Genomic DNA, 23,582 nt, shown 5'->3' on the forward strand with positions numbered 1-23,582 from the left:
ACATGCGAAGTTCATGAATCCCACAAGGAAACACCCTCGCATTTAATTAAATGAAATTGCTAGTTTCAACCAAGACGAGCAGCCAAAAGAAGCGCTATTTATATTCGAGCAGAGTTGTGTATGCACGCCTTTACTGCCTATCTCTTGCAGTTGGTAGGACTGGACGTTCAGCAACTCTTTCTCCGTACAAGGGACTAACATGGGCTACAAAGTTCTCAGAGTCAGAAAAAGGGGAAGTTTGCTTAGTCATCAATATATCTCATTTGATGTACGACACAGTTACACCCTAAACAATGCGTACCGGACCTTTGAGGTGTTGATTTCCAGGGAGAGCTTTGAAAAATCTATTGCTGTCTTTGTGTGTCCGCGTGCCATTTCATTTAACCAGATGAGATTGCTGAACTGTGCAAACTTTTATCTGGTGGAATTTTATTGCTTACTTTACAACCGATCATCATCTTGAGATAATGTTTAACGCAAACCTCTGTCTTCGCTCTGGTGTTAGTTTTGGACACGCGCTTTACTAGTTCAAGGAATTGCTGAGGTCCGGCCAGCCAGGTTGCGGTCTCGTGCTTTTTTGAAGAATTTGGACTGAAAAATAGAAACTGGATTTATTTTAATCGCTTATCAGCCTTGTTCCTCGTAATGGTCAGTATTTAAGAAATGATATTCAGAACCAAAGCAGACGGGTTGAAAAAAAAACTTTCGACAAACTTTATCAGCAATGTCTATTGAATGAAATATGGTGTAAGAGAACCTTAATTCTAAAGCGCGCGAGAAGGCGCGTAGCAGGGTAAATCAAAACAAACATTGGCTGTTGAAACGTGAATGTTTCTTGAATATTTTACTTTTACAGGGTGTGGGCAAGTGGATCCTAGGGATTGGGGGTCTGGTCGTCGTTGTCGTCGTGATTGCTGTCCCCACTGCGCTCTTTTTAAACGGTAAGTGGGTAGTGTTTGAGAAAGCACTCAGTTCTGGAGTCATACACATTACCCTCCTCATATTGATGACAATTCAAGTAGATAATATTAATGACTATTACAAAAATGTTAGTTCCTTGCAGATTACTTTCAAGCTTCAAATAAGCTGTGGAAAACCCCCAATTGCAGTGTCAATCTGCAACATATAGGCCTAATATTCATAGGCCTAATAGAAGAATAGTGGAGACATTAACACGTGGCTTGGTGTAAAAGTCTCTTCTGGGATGTGAGAGTTATCTGGCTGTTGTTATAGTAGCCTACTTGGTAGAGGGGTTAGAGTTAGAGAGGTCCAACATCGCCCATGCGATAGGGGTAGGCTTCTTCACACAGGTATGAAAGATGGAAATGGATGGTCTATTTGTTTAGATAAATGTAGGGAGATATCTGAATTGGCAGTCTTGTGCTGTAGTGGATGCCAGCAGTAGGGCTGCTGTTATTAGGCTATATCATAAATATGCCAATCATGCAAAGATCAGTTGTAAAATAGCCAGCTATTGGTCTTACATTACATTACGCAGCACTTACTTGCTATTATGATTTTATCCAAAGCGACATGTAGTTATGTAGGTGGGCCTACAGAACATTTGGTTGCTGTCCTATTAGCCATGTGTGGTTATTCAAGGACACTTGAACTTGAAACGGCACACACGTGTGGAGTTTGAATCTGCAATACCGGTACCTTCCCAATCATTACGGCACTGCTTTCCACCCAACTTACTAGACCTAAAAGGGATGGCAAAGTTGAAAGCTCTTTAAGTATTTATTTATTTATTTGAAGTAACAGCATGTCAACATTAAGCAATGCTGTAGCATGCTACACTTTTTCCAGTGGGGGGCAGGCATATCAATACACCTTATCAAACTGTGCCCTTTAGCCAGTAGTTAATGAGGAAGGACACACGCACACCGAGTAATTACTCAGTAATTTACTTTTAATTTATAATTTTCCGGCAAGACAGTGACTGCTACAAAATAGGTCATGTGAGGAAACAACAGTGGCATGCACATACATTTTGGGGGGCAGGTGCTGAGGGTTGGGGGCATATGGAACTTTCTGCGGCCTTAGGTAGAGGCTATATATTATATTGTGGAATTGTTGTCACATGCTTTTAGTCGTGGAGTATTTTGTAGATTATCATGTCAACGTGGATCACAGGACGTGAAAAAAAACGTTCAAAAAAGAACATTTTAAAGGGCATTTGTTGTCCATTATGGCAAAGGGGCAGATGCTTAAGCACAACATCATCCCTATCTGTGCACGCCTATGGAAAACAACACAACAACACAACACAACAGTGTAGGCCTACTTTCAGAGATGGGCTGAGACTGTCCCAAGGAGTAAATGTTTTATAAATCAGAGGAAAGGAAAGGGGGCGCTGATTTCCCTAGGACCCTAAAGCATTGATGTTGTTTTTTTTAGCCATTCATGTTGAGATGAATGGGAGACAGACACTTAATTTAGCCTACCTGATATAGAGTACAGTATGATGGTACAGTAGGCTACCTGGGATACCTTGAGGTAGCAGCCAGCACCCTTACCCTCACTCGTGAATTCTTAGTTTCTCTGAAATCTTCAGCAACGAAGATGATCTGTAGGGGGCTATGTTTACATACCATACCCTGAACTTGAATGAACTGAAACAAGGGCCAAGGTCAAAAGGCCAAAATAAAAAACAGCAGTTCCAGAGGAAGTGTACGGGAGAGAGTGCGGAAGCACAGTGGCAAACACCTTCTGCTCACAGTGACTGTTTCCAATGTCCGATCAATCAGTGACAAAATGAACGAGCTGATGGCAAAACTTCAGCATGACACAGACCACAATAACTAATTTTAAAATATAGCTTTTTTTTGGATATTCAATTTTTAATATTTTAATTTATCATAATTCATACTCTTGAATCATGACTGTTGCATTCCATAGGCCAACTGTTTGTGTAAGTTCTTAGCTTTCAAACAACAACTATGTGACTTAAATTGACTTACATAAGTTAATCAAGGATGTATGTATGCCCTTCCCTCGTAGCCCCTTAATAAGAGTGTACTGTCACACCGGTGTGACGGGAATGTTCGGACAGTGAAAGTTCTATAGAATTCTGGGCTTCATTCATTGCAATTTGGAATTTTAGAATCTTGCATTGTTATAGAACACATTCTTTTTGTAGAATGTTCAAAAACCCACCCTCTTAAAGGTTAACACACACACCGTTCCACCACTGGAACATTGTAATATCACTGAAAAAACTTTGCTACCATAGTAGGCCTACTACACCACTATCACAGTGCACAGGGCTTTTAGTAATACATTATGACTTTGTCATTGCCATTCTGATAACAGCTAAAATGTCTGATTTCATGTGAAATCACCCGTTTGTTAACCATTTAAAACATGTCTTTATAGAGGAGGAGACTGTGGTCCAGCGGACGTTCACTCTGGATGACTATTTCAACGGTAGCATCCGAGCAAGGTCCTACAGTCTAAACTGGATTTCAGGTATTGCAATTATGACTTTCAACAATGCACAACAACACATTTACAAGGCAGCTAGGTACAAGGTGTTGTAAACCTGAAGCAAGTTCATGAACCACCTATTTCAAATCAGCTAGTTTGGTCTATTTCACTGATGCTGTAATGGTACTGTTGAAATGACAAGTCATTTTCTAATTTTCATCTGCAAAATCTTAGCATTGGCTTGCTGGATTTAGTCATGTTTGTTTGTTGTGTATACTAAAATTAAGTTTCTATGCTTTTGAAATTACAGACCAACATTATCTCCATAATGGAAGAGATGGTAACGTCTACAGATATGATGCAGCAAATGCACAGAGTGACGGAGAACTGTTCCTGGCCAAGGATACATTAGTAAGATGGTGTTTACTGTGTAATTGTGATGTACATTGGTGTGTATCCCAGAGTTTCCTGGGAATAAAAAGAGTGAATATTGTTAATTCTTTGTAAAGCGGCTTTGAGTACCAAGAAAAGCGCTATATAAAACTGATCTATTATTATTATTATTATTTTTTTATTATTATTATTATTATTATTATTATTATTATTATTATCCTTTTCTCAACAGAATCAATACAATGGTTATTTACTGTCGGCAGATCACCAATATGTTGCATTCATGAGTAACCGTGCTAAGGTAATGAACACATTCAAAAATGATGACTTAAAACACAGTGGAATTAAGGATAATACTTCATGTGAGTAAGATTCATATCTTCTTTAATAATCAAACTTTGTAATCTACAGTTATGGAGACACTCGTACACAGCGACTTACAACATCTCTCACATTAATACACCGTGAGTATTCTTGTTTGTTCACTGTGTAATTTCAGGAATACACTGTAAGCCTGCGTACTGTAAGTATGCATACTTGGCATTATGATAGTTGGTAGTTGGCAAGAGTTCAAAAGCAAAATGACAAACGTTTTGTTTTTGTCAAAATTATGTATGACCATTTGAATCTTATGTTCAATGACAAATTGTGTTCCATGTAGAACTGAATACAGCAAAGACCTCCCTCACAACATTCAGTACCTGGCATGGGCTCCCACTGGTAATGCACTGGTGAGTACTGTATAGCTTTCATGGACAGATCTAATGCACAGTCATTGGTGACAGGTCAGGGAAAGACCCTCACACAGCCCAGTGGGAAACGTTAGGAAACCTCCATTTGGACAATTTAAAAACATGCACTGCTGCCTAAGACTGAGTTCTGGAATATCAGCAGATGCCTATGATAACGAATTACATTACATGCTAGGGGCATTTTGTTTTCTTGTTATTATAAAAAGTTTGTAATATGATGTAGCGATTGAAATAATTATTACTAGCAACCAGCCAGAGATTGTACCTTAAATCCGTTGGCTGGGGTTTATAAAGGTGGTAAACTGTCTTATTTTTCATGTTAAGCGTAGTCTTGCTAAAAAAAAGCGTTGTCTTGTCCTTTATAAACCCCAGCCAACGATTTTAACTGTATTAAGCCCCAAAATAGTGGCATACCCCTTTAACATTTCCAAATATTCATATATGCAAAATCCATAAGCCCTACAGTTTCGGTGTACTAGGCCTACTACATGGCAGGGCTAAGACAGGGCATTTTTATGACGGCCATAGTGTAGTTTTCATAGCCTTATCTTGGAGTATGTCACTGATATGGTGATATGGTTACAGCACTCACATGCAAGGACAAGGGTCCATAAAAAATAGCCAGCATTATCTGTCACAGGCTGGCGTCATTGTGTTATAGCTGAGAAAGAGTCCTGTGATTTCACAGTAGGACTGTTTGTGATTGTGACACATTTTGTTGTTTTTTAACCAGCCATGAGTAAGATTTTGAGAAAGGACATATTGACATAATGGCATGAAATCTTGTGAATGTTATTAACACATATGACTATAAAACTCTGACTTTGCCCATATTCAGTAGCATGATCAAAGTTGAGATTGGCAATTGTCTCAGTAAACACGTTTCAAAGCCCTACACCTGAACTGCATCGAGAGCTCCCATACATTAACAATGCTGTGTTAAGTTAACACTTACAGAGTTGATTCAACACCTTCTACGGTGTATTTGGTCTCAGAGTGCTTACTAAGTCTTGAATTAACACTGATTTTTTTGATTGTACAACTTGTTTGGGATATGGTCTCAAGGTGCATTTTTAACAAGGCGCAAGAGAGAAGGAATGATGAGTCATGGTAACTTGTTGAATGCATCTTGTTATTTCCTCCTCCAGGCCTACGTGTGGTTGTATAACGTGTATGTGAAGACCAGCGCAACCGCTGAGCCCGATCAGGTCACCTTTGATGGAAAACACAACCAAATCCTCAACGGTATCCCCGACTGGGTCTATGAAGGTGAGTGAAAACCAGCTAACCCCTGCAGACTCAGTGTGGTAAAATCATATTACAAGTCTTAAAAAGAACCTTCCCATTTTTTGTCTGTTGTTAAACCACATTCATATTGTAAAGAGTTACTATTTTTTTGTTCGCCAACATTGTTTCTGCAATGCTATTGGCTGCCTGACTGGATACATTCTGTGGCCATGAAGTCGTTTGACTTGGGAGCCCGGTCTAATATATTTGGGCTGCTGAAGGTTAAATATTTACCCCAGTACGGTCACAGCGAAAACTCCCTCTTTACTCCCCTGACTGACAATCACACTCTTGTTCAAAATTGGTGACCTGTGGGAGGGGATCAGACTGGGAGGAAGGATTTTGTGGCCTCAGATGGTGTTGAATGACCTATGGGGGAACTGGCAGCTTTGGGGAACATACATAGTGGGCTAAACACAATTGCTGTCAAGGAATGTAAATTGAATGACTTGAAGTTATTGCCCATTCCTGATGATCCATTCAAAAATTCTGGGGGATGTGCAATCAGGGGAAAAAAATGTTCCAGACTTGAGTATTCAGAAACAATGGCATTGGTTGTTAAGCTTAAACATAAACACCCTTTCAAAAGAATAGGTGACACACTTTTAAATTCCACCGTCAAGTCAGGTACATTGTGGGACTGTGAAGGTTCTCATTCATCCTGATCATGCTATCCAAAGAGTTAAGCTTAAGCTTTAAGCAGACTTAAGTTCAGTTGCTTTCAGACAGACTTGTTGGATTTACATGTCAGGGTAAGCGTTATTGTCCATGCAAATGTGTGTGTATTTATGATGTTCTGTTGTTGACTTTGCAGAGGAGATGTTCTCCAGCAACTATGCCTTGTGGTGGTCTCCTGGAGGACAGCGAGTGGCCTATGCCCAGTTTAATGATACTGCCGTCCCTCTCATCGAGTACTCTTGGTATGGGTCAGGAGATTACCCAGGCACAGTCTTCATTCCCTACCCGAAGGTATGACTTTCTGTGGAATGCACGCCATTCCACCAATGGAACGCTGTAAGGGGTCTTACACACGAGGGCGGTAAAGCGTCGCGGAACGGCCGCGTTTTTTACCGGCGTCGGTGAAAATACATTGAAACATATCTGTCCTTACACACCAACCGGCGGTAGTTGAGCGTCAGCGGCGCGGGAGCCGGCTTGGCGCCGCGCTGCATTTGGAAAATAGAACTCAAGCGTATTTTTCACTCCGGTGACCGGCGGTGTCCCATTGAGATGAATGGCAGAGTAGCATGCTAGCTTTGGCTGTGGGGAGGGTTTTGAACAGGACTGGCCGCGCACGCTGACGCTGTCAGTGTGAAAGGCAGAGAAAAACACACCGGCCGAAACTAAGCAGAAAGACCGCGTTCGTCCTGCGGCCGTTCCGTTCCGCCTTGGTATGCTTTGGCCCTAATAGTCATTGAAAGGTTAGCTACCATAGTACTACACTACTACTATGTCATTGCACTGGGTCTTAAGTAATGCACTATGTCTTGGTCATTGCCATTCTGGTAACAGCAAATTCATAACGCTGTGTCTTAACGGGTTAAAGGCTGAGAACAGAACCTCCTAGGCATAGGCTTTGTAGGGAAGTTTAAATAGATGTAAATGCCAAGCATAAGAGACAATGTTTCATGAATAGTTTTCGAAGCCTTAATATGCTATTTGTGATGCTTTTTAAAATATATCCAAAGTACCAAGGGGTGAGCAGTGTAAAATCAATCTTTCACTTATGAGGCAGAAACAACTTTGTGATCTCATTGGTTAGCATTCATATGGAGTGACAAAGGTGAAACTGCTCGTTTTATTGAAAACGTGAGGTTTCTCTCTCTCTCTCTCTCTCTCTCTCTCTCTCTCTCTCTCTCTCTCTCTTTCTCTCTCTCTCTCACACACACACACTCTCTCTCTCTCTCTCTCTCTCTCTCTCTCTCTCTCTCTCTCTCTCTCTCTCCATGAACTCTGCACTTGATGCATGCAGAGCAAACTCAAAGGTTAAACATAGCTGCTTTGTGTGAGTAATAGGCCCTACACTCACGTTCAAGATACCCTTTGCCCTCATCCTTTTCACAACAGTGATACAGTATAATCTGTGCTATAACAGACTTAAACAGTTCTATATATTATTTCAATAACAGCAATTGTTCTCTAATACTGACTGGTATATATTAAGTCAGATGTTTTTCATTCCTTCTTTCATTTTTTCCTCCTTTGGTTTTGTTTTTTACAGCCGGGTGCCAAGAACCCAACGGTTCGCCTGTTTGTTGTCGATGTGTCCAACACAAGTGTCATTACAGAGGTTGTTGTCCCAAGTGCTTATGGAGCAGTGTAAGTCCACAAAATATTTATTGTCATATTTTCAGGAAGGAACTAGGAGGAGAGACTGTTTTTATTTTATTTTAGGGGAGAGACTGTAATGAAAGATTAGGGTTAAATCGCTATGGCTAGGCCCTACCGTGGCTGATATGGTAGGACACTCGTCTACTACGCGGCCGACCCGGGTTAGATTCCCGGCCCGGGTCCTTTGCCGACCCTTCCCCATCTCTCTCTCCCAACTCGCTTCCTGTCTCTACTTCACTGTCCTGTCTGAGAAAAAAAACAATAAATGCTTGTAAAAAAAGAATAAATAAATAAATTGTTATGGCTAAATAATAGTAAAGGGCGGGTTATGCTTCCTACTTGCGCCACAGAGTGAGCTTGTCGCAGCCATGATGCAGTTAATTTTGGTTTATGCCCTGTTTTGAAGCACGGTCTGCGCGATGTCATTCCACGCTCAAACTGCCTTCAATACAAAGAGTAACCTAGACGTGTCGGTTGTTTTTGTAGCTTCACAGACTCGACGACAATGAAAATGAAACATTACATCTTTATATCACGTGCATTTTTGATCGCACTAGCAGCCAACAACGAAGGAACAAAGAAGTGGCTCATTTGTCGAGGATAGGTCGCACAAAGCGGAATGTTTCCTCGACCTTGGAAACACTGTTCAACTGACCAAATAACTTCAGCGTCGTAACTTGCAAGCGCACGTGTTGTCTTTGGTTCGTGTAAATAAATCAAACGACAAAGCACGGGCAACTTATTTAATGAAGAGCTCACAGTCCGTAGACCGACGAAGGTTAGAACAAGGAAGTAGCTCTCGACTCGAGGACAGAGCAGGCTGGTCGAGAGGACCAATCAGAGACCTATTTTCGCCCCTCACGCCGTCGCTCCCTGCGTCGAGACACAATTTTGGGGAGGTGCCCCTGTGTACCTGCGTGATGGGGGGGGCTTCACTCCGTTAACTGCACGGCTCACTGCATCACGACGCAGGGACGCTGATCTCGAGGCATAAACCACCCTTAAGTGGCTTTGGTTAAAAGCATCAGCTAATTGCCATGTAATGTAAAATGTAATATGCTGTACCTAACCCCACATTGCTCCAGGGACTGTAACCAATACCCTGAAAAATAATAACTGTAAGTCACTTTGAATAAATGAAAGCGTCAGCTAAGTGCAATGAAATGTAATGTAATGTAATTGCAATGTAATGTAATATGCTGTACCTACCTCTGCCCCGCAGTGACCACTACCTGAGCACTGTCACATGGGTGTCGGACACACGCATCGCCGTGCAGTGGGAGAAGAGGGTGCAGAGTAACGTTATCCTTGTGATCTACGACTGGAATGGAGACGAATGGGTAGCAAGTGGTGTAAGTGACCTTTCACCTTTCACCTCTTACACTCTCAGGAATAAAGGTACAGAACCTGTTGCTGTGGCATTACCCTCAAGGGGAGTACCATTGCGTCGCTTGATTGGTAAACCGAACACGAGGTGCGTTCAGTTTCTTGCAATGTCGACCAATGTGCATCTGTCACCTCTTTTTTTGAGGTACTAGCCAAGCGACGCAATGGTACTCCCCTTTAGGGTACTGCCACAGCAATGAGTTCTGTACCTTTATTTCTGAGAGTGTAGGAGAGGTGTCATAGTTATGAACAGCAGATGCAGCATTGGCCTAGCCAGGCCATGCCCTCCTAGTGACACAACACCTTCAGCGTTGCTTCTAGTCGGGGCAGGAGCAATTACAAATATTGTTTCTGAGCTGAGGGAAATAGGGAACTCCACCCACTTTGTCGGGAAGCAATCAACTTTGAGCATCTCCAACGGCCCTGGGAAGAGGCATGTTCAAGGCTTTGAGGTTTGAAGCTGGGACGTTCTATAGGGACTACGAAAATGTTTGGTTTGAACTTCGGCACAGACTTGGTTTTGACCAGAAGCAAACCAAGGGAGGCGGATGAACCATGCCATTTGGGAAAGTTTAATTGTTATACTTCAGATCAGACCAAGTTTTGAAGATATTTGAAAGTCAACATGTGTCCTATAACTACTGCATATGGAGATATTCTGTGGAAAATAAAATGCAAGCCATGAAAAATTATTACCACATTTTTTACAGCTGTAAGTTAGTAAACAGTTAATCGATATGAAACGACGTTAAATATTATGTGCTGTCTATACTATGCTGTTCTATCAATATTCTGTACTTTCTCTGTATCTAACACTAACTACGGCAGAGTGTATATGTGATGTGTTACATGCTTTGTTAAACTGCACCTATAGTAATTAATGTCTTTCACAATACTATACGGCATTGCACCTTTCTGTATACTGTACATATATACAGTAAATTGTGGAATATTTGCCTACAACACATGTGAAACAGGCAATAAAGTACTGTATACGCTTATCTGATATAATGATGCTATACATGATTGACTGAATATGCTAAGAATGAACATAATGTGCCTTCTTCTTCTTCTAGACCCATGAACAAGTGATGAAGAATGGCTGGGTGGCACGGGTACGTTTTCTGATCAATGGCTCTACATACATTGACTTTGGAGGGAAAAAGTACACAAGATGCTGTCATAAGTGTTTTATCCTGCAATAGTCGAACTAAATGACGGGTGAATGGCAGGTCACAATGCATTATCAGACAATTCAGCCTAAGCCATCTTTATTTTACTGATCCAGTTTCTTACACCTGAAGACCTCTTTTTGAAAAAAAAAAAAACAGTACTGTAATACCATAAACACTGACAGGATTATTTTTACCTTTTAGTTTTCTCCACTGGATCCAGTCTTCACCGCAGATGGCAACGGTTTCTTCATCATAGAGAGTGATAACACTGACAGCACAGGTTTCAAGCATATCCGTCACGTCACAGGTGTAAGTATGCTTTCATTGACACACACACACTCAAACATGTGCGCACAAAAACACACACACACACACACACACACACACACACACACACACTGTCTCTCTCTCTCTCTCTCACTCACACACACACACACACACACACACACACACACACACACACACACACACACACACACACACACACACACACACACACACACACCCACACACACACACACCTACAGTGGCGCACCCCCTGGCCTGGCCACACCCCCTCTGGAGCCCCACCTTCAATCAGACCCCCACACCCCTCCCGACGACAAAAAGAGTCCAAAAAGCAGAAAAAAAAATGTAGCTGCTATTAAAAACCGCTAATAACATGCCAGTGTTGTTATAGAATGGCAATAGCATAGGCCTGGTTGGCCGACCCCTGCACGCACGCACGCACGCACGCACGCACGCACGCACGCACACTCACACACACACACACACACACACACACACACACACACACACACACACACACACACACACACACACACACACACACGCACACGCATACGCACACGCACACGCACACGCACACACACACATACACATCGAAGATCCAAAGATAACATTTCATTTTTTTTCACACAGAACAACTGGGGAGAGAAAACCTTTATCACAAGGGGGAGCTGGGAGGTCGTTGGGATTTTGAAGGTGACAGCAACACACCTGTAAGTTAGTGCAAGCAAAGCACTGTAGTCTCACCTGCAAGTCTATACTTCTACCTGTGCTTGTTCTGGCATGACGAAAGACCAAGAAAGGTTGGCGTCTGCGCCTTGAACTTAATACTCGTGTATTGCTTGGTGCGAGCACTCCCAAAAAGTAGTAATGACTCAAGATAATGGAAAAAAGGAGGCGCACACAAGACATGTGTGAAAAAGTGTATTGAAGCCGAAAATATACAAATATACAACTTTTTTCCATTATCTTGTTCTGGCATGAACATGCACCTCCATATAGAAGACACACCTTCTCATAATCGCTATTCTTCTCTCTTTTTTTTATCTTGCTGCAGATTCTTTGTTGGAAACCAGGGACACCCAGGACAGAGAAATGTTTACAAGTAAGACACGGGTACAGATAGTGACACTACACATTTTGATGTAGATGTAGATATAGAACACAGGGCCTTTAGTCATGCACTATGACTTCTTGGTAATAGCGAATTCATAAGTAAGGGTTAACGTTCGGCGAGAAGGTCGCTACCGTGGAATAGCAGCACGACAGAGAGAATCTTTAGACCCCGACGCGGAGCGGAGGGGTCTTGTTCTCTCTGAAGTGCTGCTATTCCACAAAGCGACCGACTCGACGAAAGTTAACCCGCTTATTATATGGATATACTTAAATGATTCACACTTGGCGGGGACATTTCTTTAGACCTATTTAATGTTAAGATTGTTGCTGCGCAAAACAAAACAGTGCCGTTGTGGAACACCGCTAGGCAACAGCTAGGTAGCCAGGACAACAGGTGTTGTCTATCACAGCAGCTGATTAGAGTGACAAAAGACCGGACCCCCTGCGGAGTGATATGAAACATTCGCTTTAGCCACTGACTTGTATACAAGCCAGTGGCTTTAGCAGTGAACGTATTGTTGCCATTGACAGCGGTAGCCAGGACAACGGGTGCTGTCTATCACAGCAGCTGATTAGAGTCTTGTTGAAAAGTCGCTTTAGCAGTGAAAAGTCTTGTTGCCATTGACAGCGGTCTGTTATAGACCAACCCGTCCGTTATCGAAAAATAACAGACGTCCGAACGTTGGGGAGCCCCGTTGAAATGAATGGAGCATTCGACAGATGACGTCACAACCATATAATAACGCACGTTAATTACATGGTCCCTAGTAAAATTAAACTGAACTGAACTGAACACATGCTTGTGCAGCACTGCATACGATCCCACACGAACACATGGGCCTGGCCGCTAGTCTTCTGGAGCATAGCTAGTATAATAAAAAACTGCTCAAGTATGGTACTCTAGCTCAATGTGGTACTGTTTGGTGTTGTTTTCCAATATTGTATGCATGTTTTGTAGAGCTTCATCTGACCACAGTAGAAAGGACAGTAGAAGGACAGTATTTCTGATGTTAAAATCTTTGAATTGACTCACAGGAAAAATCTGATTTTTTTTCCAGCGCTTAGGGAGTTTGTTTAACCCAAATGACTATACAAAAAAGTGCAAAATCTGATTTTTGTGTATGTAACCTGTGTTTCATAAGACTGTAGGTTTTTGAACATTCTATACAAATAATGTGTTCTATAACAATGCAAGATTCTAAAATTCCAAATAGGCGCCCAGAATTCCATAGAACTTTCACTGCCTGAACATTCCCGTCACACCGGTGTGATGATGCCCTGCAAGACAAGTGAGAGGCTTGAAAACAGCTTGAAACACAATCAGTGTTATCTTAATGGCATCTCGTGCTACTGCTTCCCATGAATTCAGTGTAAACAGGACGCGTCTACCCCCATTTGTTGTGTGTGTTTGTGTGTGTGTGTGGTCGCATGCAAATGTGTTGGTGTGCAGATGTGTGTTTTCTTGTGCATTGTGCTTGTTCTGGGTCTGTGTGTGTGTGCGTGTGCGTGTGCTTCCGGATCACATTAAGCAACCTAGATGCTGATCCTGTGTGCCTAAATGTGTGTGTGTGTGTGTGTGTGTGTGTGTGTGTGTGTGTGTGTGTGTGTGTGTGTGTGTGTGTGTGTGTGTGTGTGTGTGTGTGTGTGTGTGTGTGTGTGTGTGTGTGTTTGCCCGTGTGTTAGGATCACACTAGCCAGCCTAACTGCTGTGTGCCTGACGTGTGATGTGGACCAGACGAGGTGCAAGTACAACTCAGCCAACATCAGCCCAGGTGGCACCTATTACCGCATGGACTGCTCTGGTAGGCATAGTCTCAAATAAACACACACACGGACACACACACATACACACTGTTTCTCTCTCACTCTCTCGCTCTCTTTCACACACACACACACACACACACACACACACACACACACACACACATGCATGCACACATACACACTGTTTCACGGATGCAATACAAACGCACACAAACGCACACACACACACACACATTCACACACACATTCACACACACACACACACACACACACACACACACACACACACACACACACACACACACACACACACACACACACACACACACACACACACACACACACACACACACACACACACACACACACACACACACACAGACACGCAAGATATTATTGTAAGCACAGAATATGGACTGTAGTGTACTATTACTGTGATTTATGCTCATTCATTAGTCCAAATCCAAATCGTATTCAGGGCCGGATTAAAATGGTTTGGGGACCCTAGGCTACAGGTTGATTTGGGGCACCCCGGAAGGCAAATTTTGCGACAAAGTTACATAGACAGATGAGGATAGGATTGGATCCAGATCACATCATGTCACAAACCTGTATTTTTGTTTCACTTTTTCACAATCGGGGGCCCCAAGGCTGCAGCACTATCTAGCTTGTGGGTTTATCCGGCACTGATCGTATTGTATATATAATACCCATACGCGCATTTGCATGTGTTTACAACGGCACTCTTAAATATACAGTACCTTGCAGTGTGCTTGTGTGTGTGTGTGTGTGTGTGTGTGTGTGTGTGTGTGTGTGTGTGTGTGTGTGTGTGTGTGTGCGTGTGTGTGTGTGTGTGAGTGTGTGTGTGTGTGTGTGTGTGTGTGTGTGTGTGTGTGTGTGTGTGTGTGTGTGTGTGTGTGTGTGTGTGTGTGTGTGTGTGTTAGCATGCATACAGTATGTACGAGCATGTGAGCTTGTGAGTGTGTGTGTGTGTGTGTGTCTGTGCGTATGCATGCGTCTGTGCATATGTGCGTGTGCGTGCATGCGTGCGTTTTTGTGTGTGTGCGCGCGCGCGTGTGTGTGTGCGTGTATGTGCGCGTGTGTGTGTGCGTGTATGTGTGTGTGTGTGTGTGTGTGTGTGTGTGTGTGTGTGTGAGAGAGAGAGACATATAATAACAAAGTGATACGCTAATATTTTTGATTGTCCTTATTTAGGTCCCGGGCTACCTATGTACTCCCTAAGGACTGTCAGTGACAACAAAGGTACTGTATATAATAATAATAATAATAATAATAATAATAATAATAATAATAATGATAATAATAATAATAATGATAATAATAATGACAATTTTATTTCTGATATAAACATCTGTAAGTCCTCAACATCTTTATTTTTTTCTTACAATAGTAATCAAGGAACTTGAGCTCAACACTCAGTTGGATGACATCCTGAAAGACATCGCCATGCCCACCGTCATCCACGACACTCTGAAGATCGGCAAATATGGTGAGCTTCATAGCAACCACACTTGGCCTTATAGTGATAATGTCCCATTTTTGGAAATAAGCTTATTTTACACCTTCCCTTGAGTTAAATAGTACGGCTTTACCATTCTCCTGTACAGCAGTGCAAATTTTATATCCATGCTAGCAGTTAACATTGAGTCGTATGAGACCAGCTGGTAGCTAACTGGTCTCATAGGAGTCCATGTTAACTGCTAGCTTGGAGATAAAATTTGTACTGCCGTACTCAGAGAATGGTTGAAAGCACAAGAGAATGGTAAAGCCGTATTATTTAGCTCAAGGGAAGGTGTAAAATAAGTTTATTTCCAAAAATAAGCTTATTCACTGCTGAAATTCGGTCTCAGCAGATCCTTGTGGATTTCCACTCAGCTTAGTGAGCTCATACAAGGGTCTGGAAGATTCACCCCGCTCCCAAACCAAGAACCAAACAGCTTCGCCTTTTATTGTAGACGCAGTCAAAATTGAAATGTAGTGGAGAGGGGGAAAAATAAGGGAAACGCAACAGTTACGTGTTTCAGCAATAATGGCCACTCGCATGGATTCACTCATTAACACTGATTCTGTGATTCTGATTCTGATTCCAGTAACCAAAACCAGATGTGTCCAAATTGAAGTCTTTACAATTGTGTTTTGTCACAAAGCTGAAAGCAGGGTTTTAATTGTTCAATACCGATCTCTTTAACGTCTGACTCATGTCCTATCAATCCATATTCTAAATCCAATGCTTTACTCACTGTCTTATTTCACAAACATTAATACAGTGAAAATAAAGATGAATGTCGAAGAGCGACTAGCTTGAAAGCGCTCACTTGAAAAAATGTAGGGTTGGGACATTAATTCATTAATTTTGATCACTTAATCACACAAAATTAACGCGATTAAAAAAATTAACTCATTTTAATCACACTATGTTATAGCTATGATAGTTCTGGATTAGACCAGTGGATGGCAATATTATGCCTGATGGTAAACAGCCTGCTGAAACTGAGAAGAGTTCTCTCTTTTTAAAAATAAACAACATTTTTAGATTAAGCTTATTTATTGTCATTATTCAAAATCCATGTGAAAAAAAAAACTTTTTACTGTTCTCAAGGCAGATATTTAAATGCGATTAAGATGCGATTAATTAATTAATTTCAAAGCCTATAGATTAATTCGATTAAATGTTTTTATCGAGTCTCAGCCCTATTTTTTTTTTTAAAGCAACACGAGAGCAGTGTGCGGACATTCATCTTTATTTTCACAGTACTCTGACCTTTTGTCATGCACCTGTGTCTTGGATGTGCGCACCACTAACCTACTGACAATACAATACAATCAAATTCTTTTACAGATCTGTGGTACCAGATGACCCTACCTCCTGGCTTTGACAAGAGCAAGAAATACCCACTGCTCATCGACGTGTAAGAAATCATTCAGCCACTACCAGCTAGACTACTTACACACTTTGTTGTTTTGGTGATGGCATAAAGCAGGGGTGGGGAACCTTTTTCATTCGAAGCGCCACTTCAAATTCATCCGAGGGCCGTAAAAGTCCTCTGAGGGCCGTACTATGAACACAAACCAGGATTTTCCCCTTCACTTTAGGCCTATATTGAAGGCAGCCACCTTTTAAACAAACACCACCTTCTCTAGGTTCTCTGAATATGACTTAATTGTATTGCAAATGCATTTTCTAAGATTCCTTTACAAAATATGTCATATTTCATGTGAAGCTGAATAACATTAAAATTATATTGGGGGCCGGATAAAACAGCCTCAAGGGCCGCAAACGGCCCTCAAGCCATAGGTTACCCACCCCTGGCATAAAGGCAAATTTCGTTGTGTGCTGCGGGGTGCTGTGTCACAATGACATTGGGAGTTTCCCAGGTGGGCTTTCATTTTCACTTATGGCCAGGACCGCTGACAGCTATGGTCGGGCCCGTGACAAATTAATCTGAAAGGCCCCCCAAAACAATAGATGCAATGTAATGAGAACCCAATTCTGGGCCCCCTCTCCCCCTGGGCCCGGAACAACAGACCCCGTTTTACCCACCTGTTGACTTCCCTGCTTATGGCCATGTTATCTTTCTCCAGCTATGCGGGGCCTTGTAGCCAGAAGTCGGACTTCCGCTTCCGTCTGAGCTGGTCCACCTACCTGGCCAGCACGGAGAAGGTCATCGTGGCCAGCTTCGACGGCCGCGGCAGCGGTTACCAGGGAGACGAGATCATGCACCTCATCTACAAACGCCTGGGGACCTATGAGGTGGAGGATCAGATCACCGCGGCAAGGTGAAAAGAAAAAGAACACACACGCATGCACGCACGCATGCACGCACGCGCACACACACACACACACACACACACACACACACACACACACACACACACACACACGGATGTGACGTACCATTAATGTCACGCAGAACTACTTATACAGGGGAGTTAAACATCATGTCATCGTCAAGAACAGTAAATCGCTTAGTTGTTCTTGATGTTTGATTATCCTCAGAGGCGCATCTTGCCACCAGGTAAGGCAGGCAGCCGCTTGGGGCCCCCAAGCCCCTAGATAGTGAATAACAGCCCATACTATACTACAGTAGTGGTGATTTTGGTCCAAATGTTCATTCTTTTGCATTTTCGCTGGGGGCCCCACCTGACCCTAGAATCGCCTCTGATTATCCTCCATACTGAGAGGAGTAAACCCTTTGACATCTACACTGCTGCGCTTTTATTGCCCCCTGTGGACCAGTGTCCCACATTACACGTACATGTGCAATCTGAGGAGTCTTATTTTTCTACATTAAGGTGATGTTTGAATTAGGTCAGGTCAGTGCATTGACCAATACAGATTCCGTGTGGTCAGGGGAAATCCAATGTCATCATATTCAGCCTGCATGCATGCTAATATTTACATATGAAGAGGTGTGGCTCTGACTTGAGGTCGCGGCACACTTAGCTGTCACTATGAAGCCCCAGGCATAATCATTATTATGTTAACAGTTTCTTTATATTGCCTACTCGCGCAAAAATGTTAGGTTAAACTATTTCTAAACCCTGACAGTCATTTCAGCACCACCTCTCAAGTTAGCCCAACTTTGACACTGTTTGCAAATCAATGCATATGACTCTCTGCCTATATACAGGCAGATCTGTACTGAAATAAATCTGTTGTGTTAGGGTGGAGGGAAATTGTCATACAGACAGAACTAATGTACCGGTAATTAATATGCTTTCATGCTGTGTTTCTTCCTCAGACGATTCATAGACCTTGGCTACGTTGATAAGGACAGGATAGCCATCTGGGGATGGGTGAGTATTGGCAATGACAATAACTGGACTCACTTTTAATGTTTGTATGTGTGTCCGTGTGTGTCTGTGTGTGCGTGTGTGTGTGTGTGTGTGTGTGTGTGTGTGTGTGTGTGTGTGTGTGTGTGTGTGTGTGTGTGTGTGTGTGTGTGTGTGTGTGTGTGTGTGTGTGTGTGTGAGCAGCAGCAGCAGCAGCAGAAGTAGTAGTAGTTGTAGTAGTAGTAGTAGTAGTAGTAGTAGTAGTAGTAGTAGTAGTAGTAGTAGTAGTAGTAGCAGTAGCAGTAACAGCAGCAACAGTAGTAGTAGTAGTACTAACAGCAGCAGTAGTAGTAGTAGCAGAAGCAGTAGTAGTAGCAGCAGCAGCAGCAGCAGCAGCTGTAGTAATGTGACATGTACCTGTTCTTCCTGCAGTCCTACGGTGGCTATGTGACCTCCATGGTGCTTGGAGCAGGAAGTGGAGTGTTCAAGTGTGGCATGGCAGTCGCCCCTGTCTCCGAATGGAGATTTTATGGTATGGCGCAGCGAATACTTTCCTTAATTATAGTAAACGCACACCGGGTAAGGTGCGCACTGTGTTCCAATAGTCACCTTCATGAAAAAAAAAACAATTGTCATCGAGCTTCATGCAGTACTTTTTAACTTGGCCAACGTTTTCGCTTAGGCCTTAATCAGGTGGCCTTATTTTTTGATGTTTTAAACCAACCCTTCCAGATTCCATCTACACAGAGAGGTATATGCTGGAGCCCAAAGACAACCAACACTTCTACGCCGTAAGTTTCCTGAAAAATATCTTTATGGAAAAAAATGCATTTCGATTAGTGTAAAAGTGCAAACTTAACAATGCGAATTAACCTGCGTTTCACTCAGAATTCCACAGTAACTGAAAGAGCCAAGAACTTCGCATCTGTCGAGTACCTCCTCATCCACGGCACAGCGGATGGTAATTACAACACTATTGCTTTTTATTTCGAACCCCCCCCCATTAATGTTCATTTATGTGCAGTAAACAAAAAACATTAACCCCTTAACCTTAGGGGCTATTTTTGAGTGTTTTTGAGGTTTTGCACAATGTCTACTTAAATGGTTCCTGTGCCTGCATACTTTGACCTATCATGAAGTGGCTGGTACCATTTGAAGGAAGAGACTCTGTAGAATCCACAGGAAGTGACAGGAAGATGTTGTGATGTACTGCCAAGGACTTACAGGGGTTTGAACATCTTTTTTTCTGACAGGCGGTTTTAGAAACTCGTGGAAATTACTACATTTCAACAGTTTAGCTGATACATTTTGCCTTGGAAACAAATTTGATACTTACTCACAGGTCTACAGAAGCTGTTTGTCAAAGTTGATCTTTTTACATCCATATATGACCTTTCTCAAGACAATTATGTGTGGATATGCACATGCGTTTTGCCATATGTTTTATTGTAGACCTTTTGATTAGTCAAAATGCACCCCACAAATAAGGTCTCACTGTTCAAGAACAGTTTGAGCTAGAAGCCTCATGATGGTCTCAAATGAAAGCTTACCCCTTGAGGTGTTCTACAGTCATCTGCCTTTTGGGTAGTATTACAGAGATGTTACTGTACAGTACTGTACGGTACTGTACACTATGTACAGTAAAAACATGGGAAGAAAGGGGCATTCTTGAGCAGATTTGAGATTCCTCTGTCTCTGGGTGTAACACAGAAGAGCTATATGACTCATTTGAAAACGTGGACTCTAGACTATCATTCAGTCTTTGAATGGAGTTTCTAGCTCTTGCTTTGAGGGAGCTGCAGTCATTCAAAGCACATGACCTGCCTACTTCTCTTCTAAGGCTTGTCTTTCAGGGTAGGAATGTCACAGAGCCACTCCAGTGGTGCCTATGTAATCAGCAGGGTCTGGGGATCATGTGGAATACCATTTATCATATGAAATATATGGAAGTGTAGGCAAAAACAGCACAATTCTTGAGAAAAAAAAACGTGATCGTTTTTTCCACAATAAAGTGGTTTAGTTTGAGTGGAGTTGTACAACTTGTGGTTGAAGTAGAATAAAAAAGAATACACTTTCATAAACCTTGGATTGTAACATACATTTTGAGACCATGATGATAAGGATATGTTCATGTTTGGATGTCCACTCATCCTAGGAAGGTAGGGAGACATCAGGCGGGGGGTGCTTGGGGGGGTCAAATTTGAAAGGTGACATTGTGTAATAAATTGATAATAATGCACATGAAATATGTTCATATCCCTGTATAGTAGTGCTAGGTGTGTTCCTGAGATTCTAAGCTTTCCAATGATATATAATGTTCCTGGGTTTATTACACCACCTGGATTTTAAACAATTGCGGAATGAAGATCAAGTTCAAGTTCAAAGTCATTCGGGTCGCCCCCGGGTTGCCTGACAGTCAACAAGCTGAAGAACAGATTTTAACTAGCTGTGTATTGTCGACATCACCAGAACGAACAAAGATATTGGATTAAGAAAACCCTTACTTTAGCCTGTTAAGACATGGTTCTTGTAATAAATTTGATGCATGAATTAAATAATGCAATACTACGTCAGGTGTTTTCTGCAGTATTTTGTAATGTCAAACGTTTTTTTCAACGACTATTACAGCTGGCAGAACGGCACACACTACGTCTACATTTGTCAAAACTGAGTATTTGTTTGTGTGTTTCAGACAACGTGCATTTCCAGCAAGCAGCACAAATCTCGAAAGCGTTAGTGGATCAGCAGGTGGACTTTGAAGCCATGGTAAATATGAGGCTCTCGTTATTGCAGCTTCAGCACGATGGAGCTAAATTTAGTAACACTTTCTCCTCAGCTTTACTGTCGTAGAAGGAAGTGGTTTAAGGGAGCGAAGAGTCAAGGTTTACCGACTAGGGAAAGTCATGGAATTATACTTGCATTTAAATGAACACAGCCACTGAAATTGATGGCTATTCTGAACACATCAATCAATTTATCACAATAGCATGAAGTTACATCTCTCTCTCTCTCTCTCTCTCTCTCTCTCTCTCTCTCTCTCTCTCTCTCTCTCTCTCTCTCTCTCACACACACACACACACACATACATACACACACACACACACTCTCTCTCTCTCTCTCTCTCTCTCTCCCTCTTTCTCACTCTCTCTCTCTCTCTCTCTCTCTCTCTCTCTCTCTCTCTCTCTCTCTCTCTCTCTCTCTCTCATAGTGGTACACCGATGAGGACCATGGGCTGGGAGGCTCCGCCAATCATCATGTCTACACTCACATGAGCCACTTCCTCAAGAGGTGTTTCGCCTGATAAGATTACTACTGCTGCTCTACCACCACCATTCCAACCTCCACCATAAGCTTTTTTTCCGCCATTACGTCAAACTAGTTCCATTTCAAAGCAAAGTATGTGTAAATAACTGCCTCTATTAGGCAGAAACTCATGGGAGACAGTGGCGTGTGTGTATATTATATCTTTCCCACCGGATGTGCCTTGTACACTTGCTTTGAATGCATTGAATCGAAGGTGTGTGACGTCACATGGAAATGGCCCATCACTGCAATTTCGTAATTTTTAATTCCTCTCTCTGGATTACCCAACGGCATTATCAGTATAATTGCCTCATTGGTTTAACTAGAACATGAAGAACTGTACATTGCAGACTACTTTTTTTTAAAGAGTTTTGGTTTTGTTTTATTCACTGTGGAAGAAATGCTATGCAGAGCCATACTTTTTTTGTTCATGAGGGTTTAATTCCTCTGTCTTCTGTTAATGTGACATTGGTTTGGAATATCTGAATAGCAAAATACAAAAAGATTTTGTTAAATTATTTATTCTAGATTTCCAGTGTAATTTGTCAGTGATTGTCATTATTTGCATTTTTTAAACTATAGTGTGACTGTGATAAGACCACATGGTATGTAAATTATGTGCAGGAAATATTTATTTTTCCATATACTGTATAGGCACTCCACTCCACTAAGTCCTTTACATGTTGATAATAAAATTATAATGCACACCTGATTGTGACAGTGTGGTAAATGTATAGTATACCATAACACACAATCATGCTGTATGACACAGCCATACTACTAAAATACCTACTGTACTTCATTCCAAGAAAATACAACTGTGAAAGTGAAAGCCCATTGAGAAACTTCAACTCCCATTGTCATCGTGACACAGCACACAACGAAATTGCATTCATGCCTCACTCGTGCAAGGGGGCAGCCCTCAATGGCGCCCCAAGGGAGCAGTGCGACGGGACAGCACCATGCTCAGGGTCCCTCAGGCATGGAGGAGAGCACTGGTTAATTACTCCCCCCACCAACCTGACGGGTCGGGAGTCGAACCGGCAACCTTTGGGCTACAAGTCTGACACCCTAACCGCTTACTCATGACTGCCCTAGTCCAATCCACCATCCAGCTGCAGTTTTGTGTATGTGATCGTACTGAAGTCTGGATATATTAACAAAGAGTCATAGTCCATAAAAAATAAAATATTGTATTAAGTATTATACATAAAACACACAATGGTACACAGACTGTATTCAATGAAATATTTGAAACTTCCAACAGCGCATGTTTGAATATAACGACAATCATTTTATAAACAACTTTCAATATGTTCCTCCGAGTTACACACATTGCAAGATCAATTATCATGAATATAGTATCTATCAAACCTGTATAATTTGTGACTCAGTCTCATGGAAATGGAAAGTCTGCATAACAACTTTCTGATGTTCTCAAACAAGACTAGAATTTGTTCATGGGCAGAAACATCAAATACTGACTCAGCTCTTCCTTTCATTCACCCTGAAACAAATCACTGCATCCAGGGGAAAAAAAAAAAACTTTACACAGTTTCATGCT

The 23,582-nt window shown here is 42.0% G+C and overlaps 1 protein-coding gene across 1 annotated transcript; it reads left to right on the plus strand.

The window, feature by feature from the left end:
• dpp4 (dipeptidyl-peptidase 4) lies at positions 1-22,719 on the plus strand. Its single transcript, XM_063211879.1, has 26 exons — positions 1-648; positions 857-941; positions 3,379-3,471; positions 3,740-3,840; positions 4,055-4,123; positions 4,234-4,286; positions 4,484-4,553; positions 5,723-5,843; positions 6,676-6,830; positions 8,083-8,180; positions 9,415-9,544; positions 10,655-10,693; positions 10,955-11,062; positions 11,675-11,754; positions 12,099-12,146; positions 13,841-13,959; positions 15,137-15,184; positions 15,333-15,431; positions 16,782-16,851; positions 17,525-17,719; positions 18,685-18,739; positions 19,148-19,247; positions 19,448-19,506; positions 19,604-19,676; positions 21,408-21,481; positions 21,924-22,719. The coding sequence occupies exons 1-26, from the start codon at positions 646-648 to the stop codon at positions 22,014-22,016; spliced, it is 2,238 nt and encodes a 745-aa protein (XP_063067949.1). The 5' UTR covers positions 1-645; the 3' UTR covers positions 22,017-22,719.
• The last annotated feature ends 863 nt before the right edge of the window (positions 22,720-23,582 follow it).

This window comes from Engraulis encrasicolus, chromosome 12, assembly GCF_034702125.1.
Source record: "Engraulis encrasicolus isolate BLACKSEA-1 chromosome 12, IST_EnEncr_1.0, whole genome shotgun sequence".
In the NCBI taxonomy this organism is placed as follows: domain Eukaryota; kingdom Metazoa; phylum Chordata; class Actinopteri; order Clupeiformes; family Engraulidae; genus Engraulis; species Engraulis encrasicolus.